Genomic DNA, 14,473 nt, shown 5'->3' on the forward strand with positions numbered 1-14,473 from the left:
CATCCACAATATTGTCTAGGTTTGGTTACTGTATATAGGGGATGGATGCCAGTGTGGGATAGTCTCTGGATGGACTTTCCTTCAATCTCTGCTCCATTCTTTGTTTCTGTATTTCCTCCTGTGAGTATTTTGACACCCTCACCCTTCATCTACTACACTCTTATTGTTAGTTTTATCTTCCACAACACCCTCCTCAACACCATGTAGGGTCTTTCCTTCCCTTTCTCACTCCAACATTTCATTCTAAGTTAAGATTCAACAACTACTCCAAGTTAAGCACATAACTTTCTAGGTTACCTTAAGCAATACAATCCTTTCCTGATACATGTATATAATGGGAAATTTTATCATGTCCTTTTCCTTTATATCTGAATAAAGAAGTGCATTTCAAAAATTAAATAAAATAACATTATACTAGTTTCAGAAAACTGGAGGCAATTGCAGATAATCATATTGCTAAAATTAAATGAATATCGTCCTTTGTGGTTCCAGCTTCACCCTCTCTTCCCAAGGTGCCTGGATGCATCCAGTGCAATGACTTGAAGAGAGCAGGAAAAAGTCTAAAATGGGTTGGGTCAGCAATCTACTTCTTCCTTCTATGACATCAGATGCTGCTGCCCACCAGGCTTGGAGAAAGTGAAGCAGAATCCAGGACAAATAGGAATCATGTCACTCCAGTCCAGCTTGGAAAGCTGAAAAGTGTTACAGCTCTTACATAATAAAGAGGGACAGGCAGTAGACACTGGCCTTGGATCATAGTCACATGGGAGGTGTGGTGGCAGTGGTGATGTCAGGGGCCTATGCTCCGATGAGAGCTTCTGCAAGAGATAGAAACCTTCCATCCAGGTGAGTACAAAAGTCCAGTGATGTCTTGTCTGGGAGAAAATGGGGAAAGTTCTTCAAGTATTACAAATCAGTGCAATCAGCTAGTCTCTGATTATCCTCAAGAAAACAACTTGTGTGCTTTATCACATGTTGACTGGGACTTCAAAAACCTTGGGGAGTGGAATGGGATTTGTGGGCTAAATGTGTTCTATTGCCCCAGTCTGCTCTATTTGTATCGAGTAGAATTCCAGGTTATGTGCTATTTGACTGACAATCTCTGTCTAACTGGTTGGGGAGTATTTGGTTTCCATGCTCAGAAGCAGGCCAGGAAACAGGAAAGGAGTTAGTTCCCCTCCTGCGGGTCTCAACTTTTGAGATTTCTGCAGTTTGAACATGTTTGACATCACCAGTCCTGTGGCAGTTTCTCTGTTGGCATGGTATATGTCCCATATTCCACACTTTCACACTTAACTCTCCCTATTCATCAGTCTCTTTGCCTATTCATATCACCTGAGTCTTTTATGGTTTTACTGCTGTGAACAGATACCATGACCAAGGCAACACTTAAAACATTTAAAGGACAACATTTATTTTTGCTGGCTTACAGGTTCATAGGTCCATCATCAAAGTGGGTGCAGGGCAGCATCTAGGCAGGCCTGGTGCAGCCACAGCTGAGAGTTCTATAGCTTTGTTTGAAGGCTGCTAGTGGAAGAGTGACTTTTAGGCAGCTAGTATGAGGGTCTTAAGCCCATGCCCACAGTGACACATCTACTCCAATTAAGCCTCCAAATAGTGCCATTCCCTGCACCAAGCATATACAAACCATCACAACCTGTGTGCTATATCCCCCTTTTGATCTTTCAACACCAATGCAGCTTTTGATTTCTTAGATTTAACAAACTACTCAAATTAAGCACTCAACGGTAAAGGTTACCCTACCCAGTATAATCTCCTCTTAGCTACACACATTTACAGGACAATATTATAATTCCCCTCTCCTTTATATTTTAATTACTTCACATATTAAATTAATTGAATGAAGTGATATCAGAATGACAGCTATCACATGGTTATTTCTCATTTTTGTTTGTTACATTCTATGTAATCACATGTGTTTTTCTCTGTCATGAATTACAAATGAAACATTTATTTGTTTGTTTATTTATTTATTTATTTATTGCTTTTTCAAGACATGGTTTCTCTGTGTAGTCCTGGCTGTCCCAAAACTCACTATGTAGACCAGGCTGGCCTCTAAATGATAAGTCTGCCTGGCTCTGCCTCCAAAGTGCTGGAATTAAAGGTATGTATCACCAATGCACAGCTGAAATGAAACTTTTGCTTTTTTGTATTTTTTTATTACGTATTTTCCTCAATTACATTTCCAATGCTATCCCAAAAGTCCCCTATACCCTCCCCCCCACTCCTCTACCCATCCATTCCCACTTTTTGGCCCTGGTGTTCCCCTGTACTGGGGCATATAAAGTTTGCGTGTCCAATGGGCCTCTCTTTCCAGTGACGGCTTACTAGGCCATCTTTTGATACATATGCAGCTAGAGTCAAGAGCTCTGGGGTACTGGTTAGTTCATAATGTTGTTGCACCTACAGGGTTACAGATCTCTTTAGCTCCTTGGTTGCTATCTCTACCTCCTCCATTGGGGGCCCTGTGATCTGTCCAATAGCTGACTGTGAGCATCCATTTATGTGTTTGCTAGGCCTCGGCCTAGTCTTACAAGAGACAGCTATATCAGGGTCCTTTCAGCAAACTCTTGCTAGTGTATGCAATGGTGTCATTATTTGGAGGCTAATTATGGGATGGATCCCTGGATATGGCAGTCTCTAGATGGTCCATCCTTTTGTCTGAGCTCCAAACTTTTCTCTGTAACTCCTTCCATGCGTGATTGTTTCCAATTCTAAGAAGGGGCAAAGTGTCCACACTTTGGTCTTCGTTCTTCTTCAGTTTCATGTGTTTTACAAATTGTCTCTTATATCCGGGTATACTTTAAGGGCTGAAGTGATGGCTTAGCAGATAAGAGTACTGTCTTCTATTCCAGAGGTCCTGATTTTAATCCTCAGCAACCTCATAGTGACTCATATCCATCTATAGTGTGATCTGATGTCCTCTTCTGGCATATAGGTGTACATGCAGATAGAGCACCCATATACAATAAATAAATAAGTAAATAAATAAATAAATAAACAAAAAGTAAAATTTGATATTTTAGAGATGAAAGAGAAAGCATTTTTTTTCTCAGTGTGCCCACACCACCCTTAAATATGAGAAAGGATATGGACAACATACTTTTTTTTCAAGGAAGGCTGGAATCCGAGTAATCCAGAGGAATGCAGACTGCAGATATTCACAACAGGGCAACACATATACTCCTTTATCTGACATGCTTCTCTGGAATTTGTGTTGTTTCTGTAGATATTTTTCAGAATATTTCCAGAATTTTAAAGAGACATATGTTTTAGATGGGATATATCATAGTTTTATTGAGAAATGTAACATGATACTCCTGCTGAAAGGAAACTCACAATAAACTACTAGGGGATATATTGTTTGGATTTTAACTTACTTTCAGATGACCGAGTTTGGTATTATAAGTAATCAGTTCACAATAGATGGGATGGGAAGGTTCAAACTGTTTAAATTTTTAAGTAAACAACTTTTTTCAGGTTTTGCATATACTGAGAATATTGCTATTTAATTATATTAATAAATATAATAAAATGCACTGAATTAGCTTTTTGTGGGAAGCACCTTTTTATATTAATAGATATTTTCTTTATTTACATTTCAAATGTTATCTCCTTTCCTCTTTTCCCTTCCGAAAACCTCTTGACTCCCCCTCCCCCTGCTCACTAACCCACCCACTCCAGCTTCCCTGCCCTGGCATTCCCCTACACTGGAGTATCAAGCCTTAACTTGACCAAGGGCCTCTCTTCTCATTGATGTCCCACAAGGCCATCTTCTGCTACATATGCAGCTGGAGCCATGGGTCCCTCCATGTGTATTTTTTGGTTGTTGGTTTAGTCCATGGTAGTTCTTGGGGTACAGGTTGGTTCATATTGTTGTTCCTTCTATGAGGCTGAAGACCCCTTCAGCTCCTTGGGTCCTTTCTCTAGTTCCTCCACTGTGGATCCTGTGTTCAGTTCAGTATATGGCTGATGGTATTTCAAATGCTTGAAGTTTGACATTGAGGCAGTATATTTTAGACATTTTTTAAGTACAGCAAAACATTTGAAAACAAAAACTTTTATCTCAATTTCATTTGCACAGTAAGCCTAAGACTTGAAACTCTTTTGCAAAGTACATGTGACTTCTCCCCTAAGGGTGGATTCAATTGACTGAGAAAGGAAACTAATGATGAAGCCCATGAAGAGAGATTCTAGGGAATTTGGGTGAGGCCTTATAGATAGACAAGGTCATCAGTTTACTATGAACATCCATTCCAAGTATTCTAGGTGAAAACCAAGTATATATTTCCTCCATTGAGGAGATACCCCTATGTAACTAACTTTGCTAGTTTCTCCATTGCTTATCTGTGAGCACATGTGCCCTCTTCAATATAGAAGAGGTTTTGTTATTTTTGCAATCATGAGAAGCTGTTGGGGTACTTCCCTCTATCTGTATTGCAACACCAAACCAGACCTTTGCATATTGTTCCCCAGGGAAGATCCACCTCTGCCAGTTTTGAATAAAAAGTCAGTTGTCTTCTTTCTGTGACTGAAAAGTCTTCTCAGGCTTCCTCCTCAAAATGAAGTTGCCTGGTAGGCTGTTGGTGCAGTTGTTCTGGATTCCTGGTGAGAACAGAGGAATTGAAAATGGGAAGGGAGCACAAGAACTGGGTCACACTGCTCACTACATGTGTTGTGCCATGTGTGAGTAGACAGGTATTATCCTCCAGGATGGTGCCTGTTGGGTATAATTTGTGAGAAGGAGGTTCCAGGTGGGAGAGAACCTGTGCTACAATGAAGATTATGACATGGATAGATGAGATGGTCTAAGTTATGTATAGAAGCACCTTGGAGCTTCTATTTCACTTGTTTTGTTAGGACAGGAATTTTAATATATAAAGAATTGTATCTATAAACAAACATTTCAGTTGTAATGTATTAAAAAAATCAGAAGATTGCTCATGAAGTTTGTACCTGATTCTGTACTTATCTTTCATTAGCACATCTAGTAAGAGCCTTGTACACAGTAATGGAAATTCCTATTTGGATTGGCACCTGCAGAAGCCAGGCCAGTCTCTACAACTCCTGATCTATGAGGTTTCCAAACGAAATTCTGGGGTTCCAGACAGGTTCAGTGGCAGTGGATCAGGGACAGATTTCACACTTAAGATCAGCAGAGTAGAGCCTGAGGATTTGGGAGTTTATTATTGCTTCCAAGGTACACATTTACCTCCCACAGTGATGCAGACCTTAACAAAAATGTCCTTGCTTGGGTTCCCAGCTGTCAAATAAGTTACTTATCTATGTGAGAGAGAAGTGTTGAGGATCTGCAGATTATGGGGTGCAGCTGAGGGCATGTGTATCTTGGCTACAGCTCCCTGGTCATTCCTTTTGGCTTCACTGGTGACAATAACAATGATATCATATCTGCCCCATGAGAATAGTGAAGAGGTAGCCTCTCAGCAATCAGCAATGATTGTAGTAAAGCTGAGTGTAAACCCTTTCTGTTCCTACAGGCGTTGTCTTTCTTTGTTATTCAACATTATCTGGTAAAGCAGACAGGAAACAGGGAAGTATTTCTTTATTAAATTGTCTCACTTACTAATAATTACATCATTTCCCACATTTTAAGCTCTTGATTTAAATTCCATTGCATATGTCTATTATCTTCTGTTTTTATTCCACTTGCATGATGTATTTCCATTGACTCTGTAACTTTCACCAAATGCTTTTATCCATAAAGTTATTTCTTTTCTGACATAGTTTTCTCAATGCATCACAGATCTAACAAGAATCTTTTAGTTTAACCCTCTGATGGGGATCACTGCTGTAGTTAATATCCTGCTAAAGAGATATACATTATTTCCAGATATGAAGTCCACAGCTGAGTAAAATATATGAAAATTTCTTAATCCACTGGGAATTTGAAGGGCTTCTTCTAGAACTGTGATATTTAGCAATCCAGCAGTAGACTTTCAGTTTGACTTCGTTATTACCTCTCTATGTTCTTCCACTAAAATGTATGTTGTCTCTTTAGTAATAAGTATTTGTGACCTCCTTCTGGTCATCAATCAAAAAAACTGACAATAGCCTTTATTGTCTTGTGAGTTTGGGACTGCTGTTATAATGCCGATACCTATACATGACACTAGGAACCTGTCACCTCTAGAGATCATTATTCACCTTAGAATTAAAAAAATAACATGTTTCTGTAGTGGTTTTGGTATACACTCATACTTTTATTTACAATTCAACAGCCTTTCCTTTTCTATTCCCTGCCATATCAATGTGTAAACATTTCAAGCATTAGTATCCTCACTGTCTACTTTCATATCGCGCACAAATTCTACAGTTGGGGTCTGAAAATCCAGAACAAGCAAAGCAGAAGAGTCCACATAAAGCATTATATTTTCTTGCAATAGGCAGCAAAACCTGTCCTGTCAGTGGAAGGAGCATAGACTCAGGAGCTGACTATGTCCCCAAACATTCCTCTTAGCAATTATTTAAACAGAAAACAAACAAACAAAAAAACACTAAAACAAACAAACAAACAAAAAACCATGTGCATCTGTGCCAAGATTTAGCTACAATTTTCCACCATTCAGCATCATTTGTTCTATTGTGGTTAGAAATCATCATTATGTTTTGACAAACAAACAAAAAGAAAGAAAGAAAGAGAGAGAGGAGGGAGAGAGAGAGAGGGGGGGGGGAGAAAGAAAGAAAGAAAGAAAGAAAGAAAGAAAGAAAGAAAGAAAGAAAGAAAGAGAGAGAGAAAGAGAGAGAGAGAAAGAGAAAGTTTGTGGGCCATTTTAGATAGTTCCTGGCTCCCCTAGAGCCTTCTACCTCTCTTCTTATAATTTGAATTTACTTTCACCTTATGATGAAAATATGTCTGAAAGCAGCTCCTGTCATTGACGGGTCAGGTTTTGCTGCCCAGTTCAAGTAAATAGCATGCTTTGTGTGCACTCTTCTCCTGCTTTGGTTGTTTTGGCAGTACTTAAGGTACTTAAGCCTCAATGTATCTGTGCAGTACTATCTCCATGCCTCCTTAAGGTCTACACTTAATTCTGCTCTCATCACTCCTTTCTAACTTACGTTTACAGACTCCAGATAAATGATTCATTTTTTCTTTTATTTTTAATTAATTAATTTATTTACTTATTTATTTTTATACTCCATAATTTACCCGCCCCCATCCCATACCTCCTCTCCACCCCTCCATGCCACCTGACCTCTAAACTTCCTGGGGCCTCCAGTCTCTTAAAGGTGAGGTGCATCATCTCTGAATGAACACAGAAATGGTAATCTTCTGTTGTATGTGACTTGGTGGACTCATATCAGCTGATATATGCTTACTGTTTAGTGGTCTAGTGTTTGAAAGATCTCGAGGGTCCAAATTAATTGATCCTGCTGGTCTTCCTATAGGGTCACACACCTCCTCAGCTTCTTTTGGTCTTTCCCTAATTCAACTACAGGGATCAGCTGCTTCTCTTCATTGGTTGAGGGCAACTATTTGCCTCTGATTCTTTCAGCTGCTCCTTGGATCTTCTAGAGTGCAGTTGTTCGAGGTCCCTTTTTTTGAGTGTTCCACAGCCTCAGACAGATCAAAAGAGGGACCTTGCACTTCAGCTAGATCCCTCTTTGGGTCTGTCACAGGACCTTCTTTTTTTTTTTTTTTCTCAGGCTCCTCTCCATTTTTAACCCTGTAATTCTTTCATACAGGAACAATTACAGGTCAGAGTTATAATTGAGGGATGCACCCCTTTCCTCATTTGATGCCCTGTCTTCCTACTGGAAGTGGGCTCTATAAGTTCACTCCCCCACTCTCCACACCACTGTACACTTTCCCTCCCTGGTCCTTCCCTTACTCTCCCTCTTGTCTCCCCCTTGTGATTGCTTTCTTTTCTCCCAACTGTGACTGAGACTGCCTCACTTGGCCACTTCAGCTTGTTGAACTTTTTGAGTTCTGTCAAGTGTAACATGGGAATTCTGGGTTTTTTTTTTTTTTTTGCTAATGTCCACTTATTACTGAGTATATACCATGCATGTAATTTTAGGTTTAAGGTACCTCACTCAGGATGACATTTTCTTGTTCCATCTATTTCCCTGCAGAAGTCAGGATATCCTCATTCTTAATAACTGAGTAGTATTCCATTGTGTAAATGAATGACATTTTCTGTATCCATTCTTCTGTCTGGGGACATCTAGGTTGTTTTCAGGTTCTGACTATCATACAAAAGGCCATTATAAACATAGTGGAACACAGGCCCCTGTGACATGGTGGAGCATCTTTTGGGTATATGCCCAAGAGTGATGTAGCTGAGTCTTCAAGTAGATTTATTTCCAATTTTCTGAAGCTCCAGATTGATTTCCAGAGTGGTTGTGCCAATTTTCAATTCCACTAGCTATGGAGGAGGGTCTTCTTTCTCCACATCCTCTCCAACATGTGTTGTGACCTGAAGTTTTGATCTTAAACATTCTCACTGGTGTAAGGTGAAATCTTAGGGTCATTTTGATTTGCATTTCTCTGATCAATAAGTACTTTGAAAATTTCCTTACGTGCTTCTCAGCCATTCGAGATTCCTCAGTTGTGAAAATTCTGTTTAGTTCTATACCCCATTTTTTGGTTGGTTTTTTTTTTTTAATATTTTTTATTAGGTATTTTCCTCATTTACATTTCCAATGCTATCCCAAAAGTCCCCCATACCCTCCCTGCCACTCCCCTAACCACCCACTCCCAATTTTTGGCCTTGGCATTACCCTGTACTGGGGCATATAAAGTTTGCAAGTCCAATGGGCCTCTCTTTCCAGTGATGGCCAACTAGGCCATCTTTTGATACATATGCAGCTAGAGTCAAGAGCTCCGGGATACTGGTTAGTTCATAATGTTGTTCCACCTATGGGGTTGCCGATCCCTTTAGCTCCTTGGGTACTTTCTCTAGCTCCTCCATTGGGGGGCCCTGTGATCCATCCAATAGCTGACTGTGAGCATCCACTTCTGTGTTTGCTAGGCTCCGGCTTAGTCTCACAAGTGACAGCTATATCTGGTTCCTTTCAGCAAAATCTTGTTAGTGTATGCAATGGTGTCAGCGTTTGGAAGCTGATTATAGGATGGATCCCCGGATATGGCAGTCTCTAGATGGTCCATCCTTTCGTCACAGTTCGACTTTGTCTCTGTAACTCCTTCCTTGGGTGTTTTGTTCCCAATTCTAAGAAGGGGGCACAGTGTCCACACTTCGGTCTTAGTTCTTCTTGAGTTTCATGCGTTTTTGGTGATTAACTTTTTGAGCTATTTATATATTTTGAATATTAGCTCTCTAATGGACGTAGGGTTAGTGAAAAAAAATCCCAATCTGTAGTTGGTCAATTTGTCTTACTGACTATTCCCTTGGCTTTACAGAAGCTTTCCAGTTTTATGAGGTCACTTTTATCAATTCTTGATATTAGAGCTTGAACTATTGGAGTTCTGTTGAGGAAATTTACCCCTATGCCAATAAATTCAAGGATCTTTCCCTCTTTCTCATCTATTATTTTCAGTGTATCTGGTTTTATGCTGTGGTCTTGATAAACTTGGACTTGAGCTTTATACAAGTTGACAAATGTTGGTCTATTTTTATTCTTCTACATACAGCCAGCCAGTTAGACCAGCACTATTTATTGAAGATGTTTTCCTTTTTCCATTGTAATTTTTGGCATCTTTGTCAAAGATCAAGTGTCCATAAGTGTGTGGTTTTATTTCTTGGTCTCCAATTCTATTCCATTGATCAATATGCCTGTCTCTGTACCAATACCATGCAGCTTTTATCACTATTGCTCTGTAGTAAAACTTGAGGTCAGGGATGGTGATTGCTCAAGCTGTCTCACCCAAGAGGAGTAGAAGGCAAGAAATAGTCCAACTCAGGGCAGAAATTAACTAAATAGAAACAAAGAAAACCATGCAAAGAATCAGAAAACCAAAAGCTGGTACTTTGAGAGAATCAACAAGATTGATAAATCCCTAGCCAAACTATCTAAACAGGCCCATACTGCACAAGGAAATAGAAGAAGTTATTAAATCCTCCCACCCAAGAGGCAGTATCCAAATTACCAAAATCATAAATGAAAAGGGAGACATAACAACAGAAATGGAGGCAATTAAAAAAAAATTCAGATCCTATTATAAAAGCCTATACTCAACAAAACTAGAAAATGTAGGTGAAATGGATGGTTTTCTAGACAGATGACAAATACCAAAGTTAAATCAAGAGCAGGTAAACTATCTAAACAGGTCCATATTGCACAAGGAAATACAAGTCATTAAAATACTCCCACCCCCAAAAAGCCCAGGGCCAGATGGATTCAGTACAACATTCTATTAGACCCTCAAAGAAGACCTGATACCAATTTTCTCAAACTATTCCATAAATTAGAAAGAGGAGGAACACTACCTAACTAATTTTATGAAGTCACAATTGCTCTGACACTTAAACTACACAAGGAACCAACCAAAAAAGAGAACTTTATAACAATCTCGCTTATGATTATCAATGCAAAAATACTCAATAAAATTCTTGAAACTGAATCCAAGAACATATCAAAACCATCATTCAACATGATATAGTAGGCTTCATCCCAGGGATGCAAGGTTGTTTCAATATACGAAAATCCATCAATGTAATCCACTATGTAAGCAAACTCAAGGGAAAAAAAATCACATTATCATCTCCTTAAATGAAGAAAAAGCATTTGACAAAATACAATACCCCTTCATGTTAAAAGTATTGGAGATATCAGGAATTCAAGGCCCATACCTAAACAGAGTAAAAGCAATTTACTGTAAACCAATAGCCAATATCAAATTAAATAGAGACATACTTGAAGCAAACCCACTGAAATCGGGAATAAGACATAGATGTCCCCATATCTATTCAACATAATACTTGAAGTGTTAGCTAGAATAATAACACAGCAAAAAGAGATCAAGGGAATACAAATAGACAAAGAAGAAATAAGGTTATCACTAATGGCATATAATATGATAGTATACATAAGCAACCCAAAAAAATTATACCAGAGAACTCCCCCAGCTGATAACCAACTTCAGCAAAGTGGCTGGATATAAAATTAACTCAAATAAACCAGTAGCCTTCCTTTATACAAATGATAAACAGGCTGAGAAACAAATTAGGGGAACAACTCCCTTCACAATAGCTACAAATAATATAAATTATATTGCAGAAACTCTAACCAAACAAGTGAAAGACCTGTATGACAGTAACTTCAAGTCTCTCAAGAAAGAAATTGAAGGTTCTATGCCCTAGAATAGGGGAACACCAGGGCCAGGAATGGGAGTAGCTGGGTTGGGGAGCAGGGGGAGGGGGAAAGGGATAGGGGATTTTTGCATGGGGAACTAGGAAAGGAGATAACATTTAAAATGTAAATAAAGAAAATATCTAACAAAAAAGAATAAATACAAAAAAAGAGAAAGAAATTGAAGACTATCTCATAAAATGGAGAGATCTCTGATGTTCATGGATTGGCAGAATTACCATAGTAAAAATGGCCATCCTACCAAAGGCAATCTATAGATTCAATGCAATCCCCATCAAAATCCTAACACAATTCTTCAAAGGTATGGAAAGAACAGTTCTCAAAATCATTTGGAAAGGTGAAAAATCCAGAATAGCGAAAACAATTCTTAACAATAAATCATTCAAATGTAATCATTAGGATTTACTTATGAGAATGAACACATGCCATTGATATTTGTCACTTGGTATAAATTTTCTGATAGTTCCATACATTTTATTGAAAATTTTCTCATTTCAGTTTTTTTAGTAGCTAAATAAAATTCCTCTTGGAAGTGCATTACTTTTTAATTAGCCATGTTTCATTTGATAGATCCCAATTTTGGCTTGCCATTGCACTTCCTTTCCCTCAGTCTGTTCTCCATTTTTGTCTCTTCTGTTCTTTTACAGAAACTCTTTTGGGTCAGAGTCTTTGACTGTTGAATGGCAACCCTGTCTCTCCACTTGATGCTGTCTTTCTACTGGAGATGGACTATATGAGTCTCCTCTAACCATTGTACAGTATTTCATCTAAGGTCTCTCCCTTTGATTTTTGAGATTCTCTCACCTCCAAGGTCTTCAGTACAACCTAGAGGCTCCTTTCTGGCTACAGGAGATGACCTCTTAAGAAATCATATCCCCAAAGAACTGAGTCACAGCTAAAGTCACCTCCACTGTTTCTTGGGAGCTTTCCTTATACTAGGTCTCTGTCTCATCCTGAACATGCCCCACACCTCCTCACCATAGTTGCAGTTTTCCATTTATTTTCATGGCCATCTGGCCATCTCTTCTGTCTTTTTGAACACCCGATTATGAATTGCCCTCCCCAAGTCCTCTCCATCCCATCTCCTTTCCTCCATCTTCCTCTTATGACTATTGCATTCCTACTTCTAAGTGAGATTCAAACTTCTTCCCTTGGGCCTTCCTTCTTGTTTAGTTTCTTTGGGTCTATGGAATGTAACATGTTACCTGTATTTTTTGGCTAATATCCACTTTTAAGTGAGGACATGTCATCCATGTTGTTTTTGGACTTAGTTACCTCACTCAGTATGATATTCTCAATTTACATCCATTTACCTGCAAAATTTGTGATGTCTTGGTTATTAGTAGCTGAATAGTATTCCATTGTGTAGATGTACCACATTTTCCTTACCTAGTCTTCAGTGAGAGACATCTTGGTTGTTTCCAGTTTCTGCCTATTATGAATAAAGCTGCTATGAACATAATGTATCAAGTGTTTTGTGGGATATTGGAGCATCATTTGGATATATGCCCATTAGTGGTATAGCTGGGTCTTTAGGTAGAACTTCTTCCGTATTTGCAAACACACACACACACACACACAATTGATTTTCCAAGTGGTTGAATAAGTTTTCACTGCCACCTGCAATGAAAGAGTTGTTCCCCTTGCTCCACATCCTCAGCAGCTTGTTCTAACTTTTTTTTTATCTTAGCCATTCTGATGGGTGTAAGATGGAGCCTGACAAGGACTTGCTTTTGACAAAAATGTCAAACCCAAACAATGGAAAAAGAAAGTATCTTCAAAAAATGGTGCTGACTTAATTGAATGTCAGCATGTAGAAGAATGTAAATAGATACATATCTGCCATCATGCACAAAATTCAAATCCAAGGGGATCAAAGACCTTAATATAAAGGTGGATACACTAAGTCTAACAGAAAAGAATGTGGGGAATAATCTTGAACTCATGGGTATAGGAGGAAACTTTCTGAACAGAACACCAATGGCTCAGGTTGTAAGACAAACTATTAATAAGTGGGAACCTTTGAATCTGAAAGGCTTCTGTAAGGCAAATATATTGTAAATAATACAAAATAACAGATAACAGAATGGGAAAAGACTTTCACCAACTCTACATATGACAGTGGGCTACTATCCAAAATATATAAAGTACTTGAGAAGTCAGCCACCAACAAACAAAATAACCCAATTTAAAAAATGTGATACAGAGCTAAACAGAATTCTCAACAGAGGTACAGCAGTGTACCCATGAGGAAGACCCAACTCTGCTGTGCTCATGCCATTGGGATTACCTTACTTGCAAGCCCCATATATAGGGACAGCTCTACTGTGCTGTGAGATGCAAGGCCTGCTGTCTCAGCTGCTAGGAAGGTGAGGATCAGAATCTGCTCTGCTGCTCTCATGACTCCCTTGAAGCCAACTCACCTGCCCCCAGCTAGTATCAAGGGACAGTCTCCTGCCAACTTCTGATCCACCTTCCCTTTATCTGCCCAATTATCAGCTCTCCTTTATTTTACAAATTTAGGTGGTAAGCTGATTTACAAGAAATCACCTGAGTGTTGACTCATTCCTTGTTCCAAACCTCTCACAGGAGAATGGAATTAACATCAAATATAATTAGCTTCAGGGCTATTCATAACATTTCCCCCTTTCTGTTCAATTCAAAGACTATTTTATCTCAGGTATAATTGAACATAACTATTATTATTTTGTAATTTATAAAGTACAAGAGACCTAACACCCAGCCCATCATCTTTGTTAATTAAGCAGAACATCTGTCATGTATCTTTACTTAAAAGACTTATAATTCTACATCTGTATATATCTTGGCTTTACATTGAATGCCATCTGAAAACCATCCTCTCAGAACTGTTCCTCTCATAGTGAAAAGCCTGGGTTGGCTAGGAGACTATGTAGTTTTTCATCCCCATCAGAAATCCAAGAATGATTGATATTAACTGAAAATATAGAAAAGCCTAACACAGCTTCAAAAAACTTATCCAATTTACAGAGACCACGGATCACTTGGACAGTCCCTTACTTCAACATGTTGGAACATTGGTATTCAGCTTATTGGCCAGGGTCATCTGACAGACTTAGAGAAACAGAAATATTAAGGACTAGCTTACTCTGCCTTGGCAGAATCAAGCTGTCCTGACCTG

General features: G+C 38.8%; 1 pseudogene and 1 further gene; both read left to right on the forward strand.

The window, feature by feature from the left end:
• The window catches only part of Igk (immunoglobulin kappa chain complex), a 3,171,119-nt gene that overhangs the window by 751,487 nt on the left and 2,405,159 nt on the right, over window positions 1-14,473 (forward strand).
• Window positions 4,932-5,237, forward strand: Igkv1-108 (immunoglobulin kappa variable 1-108; annotated as a pseudogene). Its single transcript is given in 1 exon segment — window positions 4,932-5,237. A coding segment is annotated over 1 exon segment (306 nt).

This window comes from Mus musculus, chromosome 6 (assembly GCF_000001635.26).
Source record: "Mus musculus strain C57BL/6J chromosome 6, GRCm38.p6 C57BL/6J".
Lineage (NCBI taxonomy): Eukaryota > Metazoa > Chordata > Mammalia > Rodentia > Muridae > Mus > Mus musculus.